This window comes from Salminus brasiliensis, chromosome 9 (genome assembly GCF_030463535.1).
Source record: "Salminus brasiliensis chromosome 9, fSalBra1.hap2, whole genome shotgun sequence".
Lineage (NCBI taxonomy): Eukaryota > Metazoa > Chordata > Actinopteri > Characiformes > Bryconidae > Salminus > Salminus brasiliensis.
Window position 1 is genome coordinate 31351519 of NC_132886.1, and position 14546 is coordinate 31366064.

General features: G+C 44.7%; 1 protein-coding gene across 9 annotated transcripts in view; it reads left to right on the plus strand.

Moving 5' to 3' along the window:
* The window catches only part of rnf220a (ring finger protein 220a), a 126523-nt gene extending 115403 nt beyond the window's left edge, over window positions 1-11120 (plus strand). For 4 of the 9 annotated variants that reach the window (XM_072688215.1, XM_072688218.1, XM_072688219.1 and 1 more), the window contains 4 exons: window positions 5930-6038; window positions 6905-7057; window positions 7330-7404; window positions 8938-11120. In XM_072688215.1, the coding sequence (XP_072544316.1) occupies window positions 5930-6038; window positions 6905-7057; window positions 7330-7404; window positions 8938-9009 (409 nt within the window). In that variant the 3' untranslated portion in view covers window positions 9010-11120. The other 5 variants (XM_072688220.1, XM_072688222.1, XM_072688223.1 and 2 more) reach the window with 2 other exon arrangements.
* Window positions 11121-14546: the final 3426 nt, after the last annotated feature.

Here is a 14546-nt window from a genome sequence, read left to right on the forward strand (position 1 = left end):
CTAATGCTCTTGCTCCATTCTCCAGCTTGCACACTGGTATGCTGATTTCCAAGGAGGAGCACTTATTAGTCATAGTGAGGGCAGTGTTCATGTGTGTGGTCATGTGATGTTGGAACAGAGGAGTCCAAATATGATCCCATCTGGAAGAGCGCGTGTTTAGCCTCTGAAACTTTAGACCTCTTAATGCTTACTGTTTCATTACTTCTGTAAATCCCTTAACTGCTATGGACATTAATGTAAGCAATAAGAAGGGTGGCCCACAGAAAGGCCCTTTGGAAGGTTTAAATTACACCTGGCAAAATTTAATCCACCCTCCCTAATTCTGCAAAGTGCATGTGTCAGTTCACATTTTTACATTTCAAATTCTCACATCTGTGCAATTGATTTCAGTGTGACACAGTTGTGTAGCCACAGTTCTTCAGTAGTCTACCTAAGTTCGCCCCTAAGCACTGCTCTGTGGATAGTCAGAAAAGAGCAGACTGAGGGAAAAGGTGAGCATGGTCTTAGGTTTGAATTGGAACTCAGCTGATGAGTTCGACCTCTCCAGAGAGAGAGGGAGCAGGAAAGCTAGGGAGAAGATATAGATGGTCCAGCAGGCTGCCCTAAGCAGCAGATGAATTTGAATAACCTCCCTCGTGTGAAAAGGCCAGCCCCTCTAATTCCCTCATCTCCATGTCCTCATCCATATTCCTAGACAAGCGTACGGCCACAAAACAATTTCCCCTCGCAAGTGGAGGGAGTGTGGTGGGGGGGCAGCCCCTCTGCATGGGTAATTGGGGTCAGTGCACAGTTCCTAGTTGTGTGTGCGTGTGCGTGCGTGCGTGCGCGTGCGTGCGTGCGATTTGCCTTCTTGTACATGCCTACATTAGAACCATTCCGTGGCCGATCCGTTTCTCTTGCTGTCTTTGGGCCACTCGTGGGACAGCGGCTAGTTTCCCCCTAAGGCCCTGCTTTCTTCTTGTGCTCGAATGACCAGTTTCAAGCTTTCCACCTTCTATCCAGCTGAATTCTCTATCGCCTGGATTGCATTTCTTTTTTGCCTGTCGGTTTTAGTTTTGCACTGACAGCGTATCTGTCATTCTCCACCTTTATGGAATGGCTCAAGCACAGTTGAACAAAACTTAACTCTAGGTCTGCACAATATATCATTTGAGTTACAATATTGGCTTTCGCAAAACTAAACTTTGTATAGTGAAATATGCAAATGGTATCCTCTGCCTAGTCACACAGATCTTAATGATATGCTCTGAGCATCTTGGTTTAAGAATAGTTATTTTGGGGTGTTTAGCACCCAGTGCACAATTCGATATGATTAATGACAAGGAGTTTCTTATTACCTTGATCACTATCCACTTAATCCACTGGATAATTTACTCATGAGACTAGGAAGGTGACACGTGTCATAAATGTGCAGATGTGGGATGCTGATTGGTGCTTATGTAAACTCTCAAAATAAGTAATTGTTTTCATAGTCCCCTGACATTTGGATGAATCATGATATTCATTAATTTTCACCCTTCCTACCCCTTTTGTTCTTTCATTTATTCCCTCTCTCTCTCCAAGTTCTCTTCTCGTGGGAGAGCTGTCCAGTACAGCTGAATCAATCTGCTGTGCGTGGCTGCCCATCCCTGGGCCTCATATTAAATATCAGAGAAGTGGCGAATAGGCAGAGCAGATCCAGCACAATTGATTTTTCCCATCAGCACACTGGGAGCACCCACTGTCCCACCCACCTTCAAGGTGTGTGTGTGTTTTTGTGTTTGTGTATCAAAAGGGACAGCTTCAACTGCAGCACATCCACTGTGACAGTAGCGGAGTGCTTGTTTAAGTGCATTTGCCATGTAGACAGGAGGAGAAAAAAAGCTGTTAAAGTTGTGCGTTTGGGAGGAAATTGCATTTATGCATGTTCAATATGTCAGGCGGAGTGTGTGGAAATGAATGCGTTAGCCAGTGGCATTGAGGCTGCTGTCGGAGTGTGCGCACATGTGTTTGTGTGTGTGAGAGACACGGCCCGCGTGTGGGTGTGCAAGTGGGAGGATGAAGATGGACAGAACAGTGTTCCTAAGTGGTGCAGCAGAACCGTGACAGCTTAGATTGATTCATTGCTTTCCCCACTGAGACTCTTTTGCCCTCCCTCACACACGCACACACATACATGCAGAGCTCCACAGCAGGCAGGCGTTTAGGCTAGGTTGACTGTGTGCACATGTTTAGGGGCATTAAGTGTTTTAGCCTGCTGGGGTATGAATCACCACAGCCGTTTGATGTCTGAGCAGAGGCGCAAGCAATGAGCATGCCCCCCTCTATTAGCTTAGCGCTTAGCTCCAGATGTGACACACACTCACGCACACACTCGTTTATTTAATATCTCCAGCAATATTTCTGTGAGGCTGCCGCTCGTCTCCATCTATCTATCCATCTCCTCCTGACAGCAAGGCCCTCTTTCCTGCATGGTGCTTCCTCACTCTCTGCCATCTGATTCGATCTGCTAGTGCACGGGATGTTACGCCATATCCCGTTATGGAAGGCCGGCAGACACAGAGCTCTGTGATGAGATCATTAATCAAGCACTGAGAGGCCGTGGAGGGTGGGGTGGCAGGAGGTTAGCGTTCATACTTCAAAACATGGTTGTGATTGGATGGCATTTGTGGGGTGTGTGGGTGTGGTGGGTTTTTTTTTGTTTTGTTTTTTTTATATAAACAAACCTGTTTTTTCAGATATGGAAATAACTGCATTAAATATGATTTTGTGGAAGTTCATTAACTCCACCATCTTCCTTGGGATGAATGCGTATGTTCCCGAATAAACCTTTGACAACTCTTGAAAATGCTTTGGCCCAGATGTCTTCAAATAGCTGAGAGGTTTGACTGTGGCATTATTCACAGTAGTTAAGTGATACTGTTTCACTTAAGATCATTATAATGCTATTTTTTTGTTTCTGGGTTGTGGTGTGTATATATAAAACATTATGCATTGATTTAACATAAGGGGACATAATTCCTCTTTTGTAAATTGGCACTACTCTTACAGAACAGTTTTTCAGATTCTAAGAGCTTACTTCAGACCATGAGTATAAACGTATGGGGATAGCGAAGTGATGACTTTATTTCCTGAAGCAGAGAGACTTAATCTGAGCGTGCTTTAAAGAGGCCAAACAAGGAGCTGAGTGATTTCCCTCCAGCAGCAAATGCAAAACATTTCTGTCCCCTTTACTGTTTGCAAAACGGGTGCTTTTCAATCCCCAATGAGAATGAGATTTGTCTACTTTAGTTACCGTGATTCGTTGTGGTGTGTGTGCGTGCGCGTGCGTGTTTGTGGGGCGGGGGTGACTTTGTTGTGGGGTGCTCTCTTTGGGCTAGACAGGTAGTTATCAGGTCAGGGGTCATCACTGGCCTTTCTTCCTCCTTCCCGTCACACATGATGAATTAGTGGTGGTTGGTGTGGCGCAACAGATAACACCACTACCTGCCACTGAGCTACCACACTACGTGGGAGACTGGGGTTCGATTCCCGGGCTGGGTGACTATGCTGCGCTACACCAATAAGAGTCCTTGGGCAAGACTCCTAACACTACACTGACCCACCTCTGTAATACGAGTAACCTTGTAAGTCGCTCTGGATAAGAACGTCTGCTAAATGCCGTAAATGTAAATTAGGCCTTGTGTGCCTTCCTTGTGATCACTGACCAATGCTCAACTTAAAACAGTGCGGCAGATTTAAGAGCTGCTTCACAAAAAATTTAATCTGCTGTTGTTTATCAGTTGTACAGTGATCTACTTCTCTAGTGTGTGTGCTGTTTGTTTTTTCTACTATGAAATGGCAGGTGTAAACATGCCCAGGATGCATTCAGTATTCTCTGCCCACTCAGACTTAGTGTTTGGATACAGTTAAGCAAGCTAAAGTACATCAGTCTAAAAGGTTAACACAAGTAAATGTTATTTGTTGTTCCTTTCTTGAGATCTTGGGTTGTGGAAATTGTAGAAACACTCAGTTACAAAGAGCATCATTAGTCAGGATTATTTTAATGCCCCCCCATCACTCCCCCAAAGATGAAATCATGCCATTTACCAGCCTGTTGAATAAGTGGCATCACGTTACATGTGCTGTTTTTGAAAAACACCTGCTTAATGTCTCTGTCCAAACTCTCTCACTACCCATTCGTCAGCAAGTTGTTTATTTTCTGCCTCTGTGAGTGAGCTCATCCTGCCCTCTTGTCTCATGTGTGAGAGTGTGTGGACCTATAGTAAAGCAAAGCCCAGCACACCATCTACTCACTGCACGTAAAGACAGATTAAAACCCCCCTTTTATTACCCAAGGGAATTAAATAACTTTTAGAATGTGGTTTTCTATAAATCACCGCTCACTGAATATTCATGGTGTGAGTGTGAGTGGGGTCGAGCTTTATTGGGGAAAAGTTGCACTCGGCGCAGGCCCGATGGCTGAGTGCAGTGCAGCGATTTACGAAGCCGTTAAAGAAAAACAGCAGGCATGGAGCATGGCGCGCACACGCTTCTCCGTCTGCTTTATAAGCAAGCACGCTAATCAAGGCTAAATGCTTTTTTACAAGCTGCCCACTAATAAGAGGAGATTTTAAAGCTTTATGGTCCCTGTGCTGATTGTAGGCTGGCGAATAGCTGACCGGCATTCTGTCTTGCTTGTCGGCAGGCTGGCCGCCTCTCCTTGGCCAAGGTCTTCACCTCGCCCTAGTGACTTTGGGAAACTGTGCTGTGAATGCTACTTGGGCTGGAACCAGTAGTCATCTCTATCTTCATCATTTTAACTTTGGGAGATGATATTAGTGATTAGATGGCAGCAGCCCATACAGTGTACCCATCCCTACTAAACTGCAAATCAACTACTGGCTCAAATCACGTTGGTTTGCGCCCATAAATCACCACAGTGTGCTAGACTATGTTGCTCTAGGAATGGAGCTGAACTGAATTTGACTATTCTGTTAGAGTATTATTGTCAAAGTTACTCAGTATGATGTGACGCGATCTCTCATCTGTTTATGTTCAGTATTCTGCAACGCATTATGCCCTTCATCTACACACCTGTTGTCCTGCCTCTAGTCCAGTCCAAAGTGCTGCCTCTTAAGGAAGCCTATGATTCTTCACCTGCATGGGCATTGTTCTTCTCTCCGTTTGGCATTATAGGAGAGCAGCAGTCCATAAACGACTCTTGCCGCCTCTTAATGACCCTCCTCTCCTGATTTACATCCCGCTTACTGAGAGGCCCGTGTGTGTGCAGTGGATGAGTCCTCATTGTAGGGGGACACAGGCGTGTAATAAATGGCGCTATCGGAAAATCCAGCAGAACCGGCAGGCACTAATCGGGGGGAGCGTGCCTGGGAGAACGCCGACGCACCGCTCAATCGATACTCTAGATCAGCGCTCCATCTGGCTGGAAAATGAGCGGATCACCATAAACATCTCGGCAAGCGCCGTGCTGAACAATCAATGCCGGCCATATTGATTTAGTTATTGCGAGTTCATATGCTACGGACAGTGTTAAATGTACATTCACCAGCCCACGGGCATTCATCAGCGGATCTTTAGTGAGGGTTAAAAAGGGAGAGGTTGTGTACAGGGGTGGTTGAGTCGCTCTCTGTATAGCAGTATGTCCAACGTCTGTCCTGTGGAATAAAGACACGATGCTTGATGTAGCTGCTTTTATGGACATTTCAAGCATTCTGCATTTCAAGCAAATCTGTCTAGATTCAAATTACAGTTTAATTTAGTGAAGGCACTGTATAGCATTTGCTAGTAGCTGCATTGTCAAGTGTTGGTCAACAAATCACCGTAGATCACCGTTAACTTCATTGACTTGTAATAGACAGTTAGCTTTTAGTTGATTTGCTAAGGTGTGATTAGTCTGTTGGTAAAAAATGCCCTGAGCTTTGACTGAGCTTTGCCTGTCTCCCTGCAGGATCACAGAGGACTCCACAGGGACCACACTGGAGGCGCTGAAAGCACGTATCCGAGAACTAGAGAAGCAGATCCTCAGAGGAGACCGATACAAGTGTCTCATCTGTATGGTAAGAAGACATTGCATGGTCATGTAACATACTTGTGCATCCACTTGGTCTGCCTGCTGCGCATGCCATCTCCATCAGTGTTGGACATCCTGATGACCTCCTAGCAATCACAGCAAGTAGGCAAGTCTGTGGTGTTTGCCTAGTTTACCACAGGGAATGAAAGCATGACTTCAGGATGAACGCAAAAGGCAGAGGGTAGTACTTCCCTACTGCAAACTTCATTATTATTTTTTATTTTATTTTTTGGTTTGCTCTGGCTATTTTTCCATGTGCATGGGACAATTGTGCATTTTTATTTGGAGTTGTACAAACCAGTTCACACAGTTGAATGCTGTATTAAAAAATTACATTTGAAGGAGTTACAGTTTCAGTAATCAGTGGGGGTCTACTGCCACCTGCTGCTGACATTGGTTAGAGCAGATGTCCTAGCTCATTCCACCCATTTGATTACTGTCTAAGCCTGATTTGACTTGAATTGACAACAGTCTAGTGCATGAGAAAATGTCACATTAAGTCTTAATTCAATGTAATTTTATTACAATCTTTGGTAACTTTTTAAAATACATTGAATAAACACGTGACATACATATTTGATCGATTTAAAATTAGTCGGACAGTCCCCACCTTCAGATTGATGCTTGGGGTTCTCAACTAATGTATGATCTTGTGCTTCACGGAAACATTGAGCTTGGACCTGGCACAACAGTAGCTCTTCTCCTTCACCCTTCCATATATCCTGCTTCTCCCCTTGTTCTTCATGCTGTACACATCTGCATCCTTTCATTGGCTTTTGGTAGGGGGGTGGGGTGGGGTGTGGTGTAGGGGCGGGTTCTCGTTCTCAGTGGCGCTCTTGCGTGTCCCTGCAGCGGAAGCGATTCCCAACAGGGCCCGACGGCAAGGGCGGGGGGCTGGCGAGGCATGGGGTTGCAGAGGCCCCGCCCATGGGCTCTGGCTGCTGTTTTTACAGAGGCTTCATCCCAGGCAGCAGCGCGATTAAGAGGCTACTGCCGCTCCGGAGGGTAAGCCTCTCTGTGCCCCCCACCCACTGACCTTAACCCGCCTTGCCCACCCCCACTCTGCATACTCTCTCACACACACCCACTCTCTCGCAGTGCCCCTTCACTGCCTGTCCATCCTGCGTGCTGTGCAACTACTGCTGCCTGCTAGTGACGTCTCACTTGGGTGTGTCAAGGCATGTATGTTGGTGATGTTTTAGTGTGGTGTTTGCTGTTAAGGCAGGTTTCATAAAACTGACCATTTTCCTGTCTGTTTTCTGTCACTACTCCCACAGGACTCCTACACAGCGCCTCTCACCTCCATCCAGTGTTGGCACGTCCACTGTGAAGAATGCTGGCTTAGGACTCTGGTGAGAACCCTGCGTCTTTATACAGATCTGATTAACCAGTAGAGTGTGACAACACACATTGATCACCAAGCGTTTCCTGAGTATACCTTTAGTCAGAAGACTTGTTTAAAATCCCTGTACAACTGCTACACACACACACACACACACACACCCTCACCTCATCTGTCCTCCTACGCACTAAGCTCTTTTCAGCCGCTCCTCTTGGGGGAGCTGAGCCTATTCTGCTGCTACATGAGGAAGCAATAAATAAACGTTTCACAGCCTCAGCCCTTTTTCAATATGTGTTAGATTAAATCAGCCTTTTTCCTGTCCTCTCCTCACAAGGCCCTCTGTGTACAACGCTGATGAAGGAAAAGAAGGGAGGGGGGACGTTTGTGTGTCATAGAGGCTTGTTACTAATGTGGGCATTAAAACTGTTGCCTGAAGACAGCAATAAAAGCAGCGCGCCAGGGCTCCTCGCGTCTTGATCAAAGTAAATGCGTGTAATTTGGTTAGAGCCTGTGCTGCTGCACAGAGCTGAGGGAGGAGCCTGTTGTAAAAGCGCAGGTAACCCTCACCAACCAAAGCAAAGGAAACACAGTGGTGGATGGAACAAAATATCTAAAATTAAACCATACACAGGTGGTTTTGTACTAGCTGTCTTGGCCAAGCAGAATTTATATTTTGGAACAGGGATGCTTTATTGGCTTACATGCTGATAAGATGCAGGTTTATTTATGTAGCTGGCTTTATGTCACAGTGTGCTTGTTACTTCAGACCAGACTGCACCATTGGTTAGCATGTCATGCTATATAATTTAAAGTGAGCTGTTGTCTGAGAGAAGATTGAAACATTACTGACCAGAATGTGAGTAAATGTTCATGTGCTGGCATCCCCAGCTCCCAGACGCCTGTGTTTGTTCACAGATGTGTGTTCTCTTGCCCTTGCTTCTGCTCTTCTGAACCGGAGCTCTTGCCTGCCCTCTCGACAGTTAGTACGCCCCTCCGTCCTTAGAGGTGCGTGACGGTGTTTTAAGACTGGTCCTGTGTGGCAGAGGTGTGTGAAGGCTCTGTGTGGATATTATCGGCAGTGGTACATAAATTCCTCATGGTTATGCCGCTGTCTGCACATCCATCCCTCTTTTCAGATCCATCTATTTCTAGTACACATACACACAACTACAGGGATTTCTCTCTCTGTCTGGCAGGGGAAATGTAACAGTTTACCACTACTGGCCTTCACTCGGAGCGTGTGTTTTTTTGCAGTAGGCCTTTTAAACTCTGTTTTGAATTAGGGTTGCAGACTTTGCTTAGCTGACGGTGATGGCTTTTTCTGGACCATACTGATATGTCTTACAGTAGACTGCACTGCTCCTTCTGTGCTTTCTCTACTGCGTGGCGTTTATGGGTAATAGAGGGAAGGGCATGGCCCTGTCTAACAGGGTGGTCTGACTGGTACAGCATTCACACATTTTCCCACTATTTTCCATTGATCTTTCATTCATCAAGTCAACAAAGAGCCAACTAACCAGCCTCTTTTTGTTTTCTTTAACAGGGAAACAAGAAACTTTGCCCACAGTGCAACACCATCACTTCACCAGGGGACCTCCGACGTGTGTACTTGTGAACTAGCCTGTCGTCTCCTGTGATTGTTTCCTTTTTCCACAACTCCATTTTTGCTCTGGTGGACTTTGGTTTCCTTCCCTTATTGCATCCCCCAACCTTTCTGTTGCGCTCTCCCAGACTGAGAGGAGCAGGCCAGTGTCACGCTGATATTGACAGTGAACATTTGACACAGCACTGGACTGCATGGGGACTGCATACGGACTTGGCATCCCCCAATGAAAAACTCAAGCCAAAAGCTCCCCTCACCTTTGCAGACCTGTCACATTGCCACCTAGTGGCAGTCAGTGTGTGGTGCAGGTTCAAGCCATGTGTTCCTGTCCAGTCACACTTTCTCTGAAGGAACGACATCTCCTTTCCCCTCACCGCAACGATGGAGCGATTCACCTGTTGTACTCCTCCTCCTCCTCCTCCTCCTCCTCCTCCTCCTCCTGCTGCTGCTGCTGCTGCTGTGTGTGTATGAGAGTGCGTGTCTGTGTGTGTTTGTGTGAGTGTGGGACCTCCCTTCAGCAAGGCCAGTGAGCTGGTCTCTGGCTGGAACTCTACCCAGGCAGGGACAGACTTTAAAAAATATATATATAAAAGAAAATAATTAATTATGATAATGAAGAAAATATCAATGATAATAATAAATAAACAAGTAATAGTTAACTCTCCATCTTTTCTTCCAAACAAACAACCTCAACAAGCGCCTGCTGTAATCCCCCCCACTTCCCCTGGGATATGTCTGTTTTCTTTTAACTCCCCCAGACTTACACTTCTTTTTGTGGTGTTCTAGTGAAGTCAACCAAATTCAATGAACCAGTGCAAGCACATGTATTATAGTCTATGTATGTTTACAGTGTTGTGAGTAAATGACATAGAAAACACACTTGTATACACACCCACACACACACACACACACACACACACACACACGCTCCAAAAAAAAGAAAAAAAAGAACGTGGCAAAATAGAAGGCAGACATACACGCAGAAGTATATATTGATGAAGTCCAGTTTTAGTTGGGGCAGGGAATGGGTGGGAGAGGGAGGGGCTTATGTTTCAATCTTGGTGAAAACAAAAAAACCCTCTGTATTTTTAAACAGATGTTGTCTTGAGGTTGAAGTTGTATTTCATTGTACAGGAAGAAATTTAAGTAATATTAAGAACTACTCAAACTAGGCTTTAAAGATTTAGGCTGTACATTTTTTCCCCCACTCGATATACAGGATAAACTGTAGATTCCAATCTAAAGCAAGGGAGAGTGTCTATTTCTTTGCTTTATTTTGTGACTTGAGAGGCTTTCTTTTATCCTTCATGACCCTGATAATTCCAATAATGGGGGGGGGGAAAGAGACTAGACTAAACTCACTCAGAGGATCATAACGACTCATTCATCTTCATTTCGTTTGCTGTACGTTTGGTACATCCAGACACCTGAGCAGATATGCCTCTGGTTGTTTCATCTCAGAGATGGGTTCATATGAATGTGTGATATATTTTTTTTTCCTCTCTAAGATGGGTCTGTTAGGATTGGAAAAATTGACAGTTGGCCTGGTCCCTAAGTGCTCTCCAGGAGTGAGATGGTGTGCTTTTGTATTTGTACAACTATGTATTCTGTGATTTTTCTGTATTAATGTAAGCAAGAAAAAAAAGGAATTCAAGAAAAGAAGGTCATTGCTGATCCGAATACAACAATAAACCGTTAAATGTTGCTTTGGTTATAGCCATTTTTGGTTTTGCCTTTTTTTGTTTTAAATGCACCATTATCTAAATGAACACCACCTGTCTTTCCCCTCCTCACCACCCCAGCTGTTTTTTTTCTGTAAATAAATACATCTGTACAAATGAACATTTGAAATGATGTAATCTTGATAAGAGGCAAGAAATCTTTCCGTAATGCAGTCTGATCTTTAAACCTATCGTGAATTCTTGGTCAGAAAGGATAACATTGCCCCATCTCTCTCTCTCTCTCTCTCTTCCTGGAAAATAAGGTCCCTTCCCCAGAGATGGAAAACTGCACAAAATGATTGTGTGAGATGATTTGTGTCCTTGTATATTTCTTGAAAATGGTACTTGTCTTACCCGTTTGTAAACTACATTTGACAGTAATTAAATGATTGTACATCTGAACCAGCTGTCCTGTACTGGCCTCATTCCCAATGGTTTTTAGAAATAAATTGTACTCCAGATTCATTCAGAGGTTATCCATTTCCCTTTGCTAGGACAATATGTGATCAGTATTTATTAGCTAATACACAAATGCTACCATTACTAATAATGAGTCAACATTAGATAGGACTACTTGATCAAGCTTCTTAGCATGTCTTCCCATGACCCCCTAAGCAAGGATTCAAAGGAATTTCTCTTGCAGAAGAGGGAAATGCCAGTGCCTTCAAGCAATGGCATCAGATTCCTTCTTTGATAAACAGGAAACTGATTAGTAGAGCTAGGTTTACGTTTATGACATCAGCTAAACACTGTTATCTAGTGGGACTTACAGTGCGGCCATGTTACCCCAAGAAGTGAATGTAGTGTTTGGAGTCTTTCCCAGTGATGGTATAGTGTGGTGTGTTGGTGTGTGGCCTGGGGGGATATCACACTCTGTGATATGTGGAGGGCAGACTTTCTGTAGGATTTATCTGAGGTTTCATACTTGTGGATGGTAATGCTAAGTAAATTGCAAAATCAGCTGGAGATAAACCTTTGGTGACTGCAGCTCCAAGAATTCTAGATGGCACTCCTGCAGAGATCAAACGAGAGGTCAGTTATGTTAGCCCGGACCTGAGGATGCTTCCCGTTCCTTTCCATGCCTCCTGGTCAGCGTTAGGCATCTGAGGGCTAGGCAGGTTCAGCTGCCGTTAATGCACCTCTGGGGTGGTATAGCGACCACCCTGCCAAACCACCCAGAGCCTCAGCTAACTGTGCGGTCCAGACAGCAGCACGATCCATAGAGTGCATTAGGCCGGCCGTGGGTTGGGATCTCGGGTTACCGGCCTTGCGGAACCGGGATGAGTCCTGCTGAGTGCAAGCTGATCTATAGAAATTGCTTTTGGAGGTCAAAGCCCTCCCTGGCGGCGGAGCGGAAAATGTGGGGGGCGTTATTGCCAGTTTACAAACATCTCCTCAGACCGATCAATAGGACAGGCCTCCTCTGCTGTGTTGGGTAATTCCTTGATCGCACTGCTGTCTGAACCAATGGTAATTTACACCTACATGTGGGAATTTGACTTGCTCTACCAGCACCCCCCCCCCCCCTCCCACCCACCCCCCATCCCCCAACACACACACCCCACCATCAACTCCAGTGTTCGCCTCCTCTTGCAGGCCTCGGCTTGAAGTGCTGCTGCTACAACTCATTCAATTAGGAGCTCCCCCCTCCTCTGCCTCTTTGCATGATCAATTCCGTCAAGGTGCTTAACAGAAAAAGGGGGCTCAACTCCACACAGCCATATGGCGCTTTCCTAGCATTGTTCTGAGCATGGAGCCACTGAAATGCAATCTTCAGAGCGTTCACATTCGCATAATAGACGTCGGCTAATTTTCCTCAGAAACGGTTAAATCGTGTTTCAGTAATTTAATGTCCATGCATTAGGCCAACTTCAATGTAATTGGATACAGAGATTGCGGCGTAATCCACAATGAAGGATTGTTAGTCACAGATTCGTCCTGTGAAGAATCGTATGGCAACTTTTCCTGATCCAAGCATTATAGAAATTGCAGGCGTTTGGTAGTGAGATGAATTAATTTCCTGTTTTCTGAGTAATTGCGTCTCGAGGCACGCAGAGAGAGGAAACGAGAGCCATTGTGAGGCCTGCTGTATCTGTCAATGTTTTGAGAGTCTCCTTCTGTAGCTAATCTCATGATTACAGCCTTGCTAAATTGCTTTCATATCCACAGATGCTTAAGAGATCGCAGAATGACATTATGAGGATTTAGCTGAGAAGATGTTACCTCAATAATAAGGCATGGTAAAATTGTCTCTGTATGTGTATGTATGTGTGTTCACTAGATTACTAGCATCCTCCCAGCATGAGTGAGGAGACATTAGCTTTGAGAGTCTCCTTGTTTCTCAGTTTCAGTAATCTCCCTCCGAAGCAATGTATTACTTCAGGAAACGTGCTACACTTTAATAGGCACATTCTCTCTCAGACCGGTGCAACGTTCACAACTCGCACACTAAGATTTTGAATACATGTGCATTGCATACTTACCACTGTGTAGGTCATGGGCTCCATAAGACCCAGCAGGCAAAAAAAAAATTCCAGCCATTTGTGCTTCAGTAGCTTTTCTGTTGGATCAAACCAGACGGTCTAGCCTTCAGTACCCCAATGCTTTAATTAGCCTTGGGCGCCAATGACCCTATCACAGGTTTACTGGTTGTCATATCACATAGCACTTTTGGCTGGTACTGACCACTGCATACTGGGAACACCGCATATGATCTGCCTGATGTTTTAAAGATGTTCAGACCATCTAGCCATCCCAATTTGGATCTTGTCTGATTTCATCCTGCTTCCCACACTTCCGACTGACTGTTTACTTGGTGTCTATATACATTTATACATGTAATAAAGGCTACATGAATGTGTTTACAGGAAGTAATGACTTATTGATCAGCAGTCTATGTCTGTCTAAAATCCTTTGCTTGAATCTGTCTATCATTATTTATCTGTGTACGTCAGTTCGTGTTTCAGCTCAGCCACAGCCCTGCCTACAGCATCAGACATCACAGAAAAACACAGTGTAAAAACACAGGGAGGCTTCAGTCTGAAGATGGTGATTCAGTCGCATCAGATTTGGAGCATTCACATTTCACTTTTACTAGCAGTCAGTAAATTGTGCACTTATTTTTTGGTGAAAATTGGGAGTTGATTTAGCTATACTGTGTGTATCCCACTGCTGTGTGAATTGTTCGTCCTGTCATGTTTACCTGTTCAGTGGAATTTAAGAATACTTATGAGTTATGTATTGCCTCTATTGCCTTGTTTTATCATTCTAGTGAGCATCAATTACAAAACTAGCCAAACTTGAAATCAACTGCGAGCCACAGAGGGCGCTAATGCTCCACCTCAACAGCTACCTTTCATCAAAAAACCTAAATGTTTTGGGCCCTTGTTCACTTAGCATCACCTTTTGACCTCAGGGAAATCCCTGAAGCCATCTTGAGGGCCTTTCCATCACTTCATTAGGTGAAATGAAGTTGGTTATATGATCAAGGGATCGAGTGTACATAAGTGCCAACTTCTGCATGAGTACTGAAGTGTATGTCTCTTTACAAAACCCGAAAAATAGCCACATCTGTTTATAAGCCTTAGCAGCAAACTACATTATAAGAGTGATGCCATATGCTCATTACACAGCTACTACATGACAGTACAGTACAAAAACCTATGTGTAACAGACATGGCAGCAGTGAGGTGAGTCCTAGCGGTTAGCATGATTACCACAAACAAGAAAATACAAAATGAGCATAATTATTTGCCAGATAATCACATACTCACGACACTACAACGACGAGTGGGTGATTTGTATTGAGGTAATTCAGCGATTAGCAAA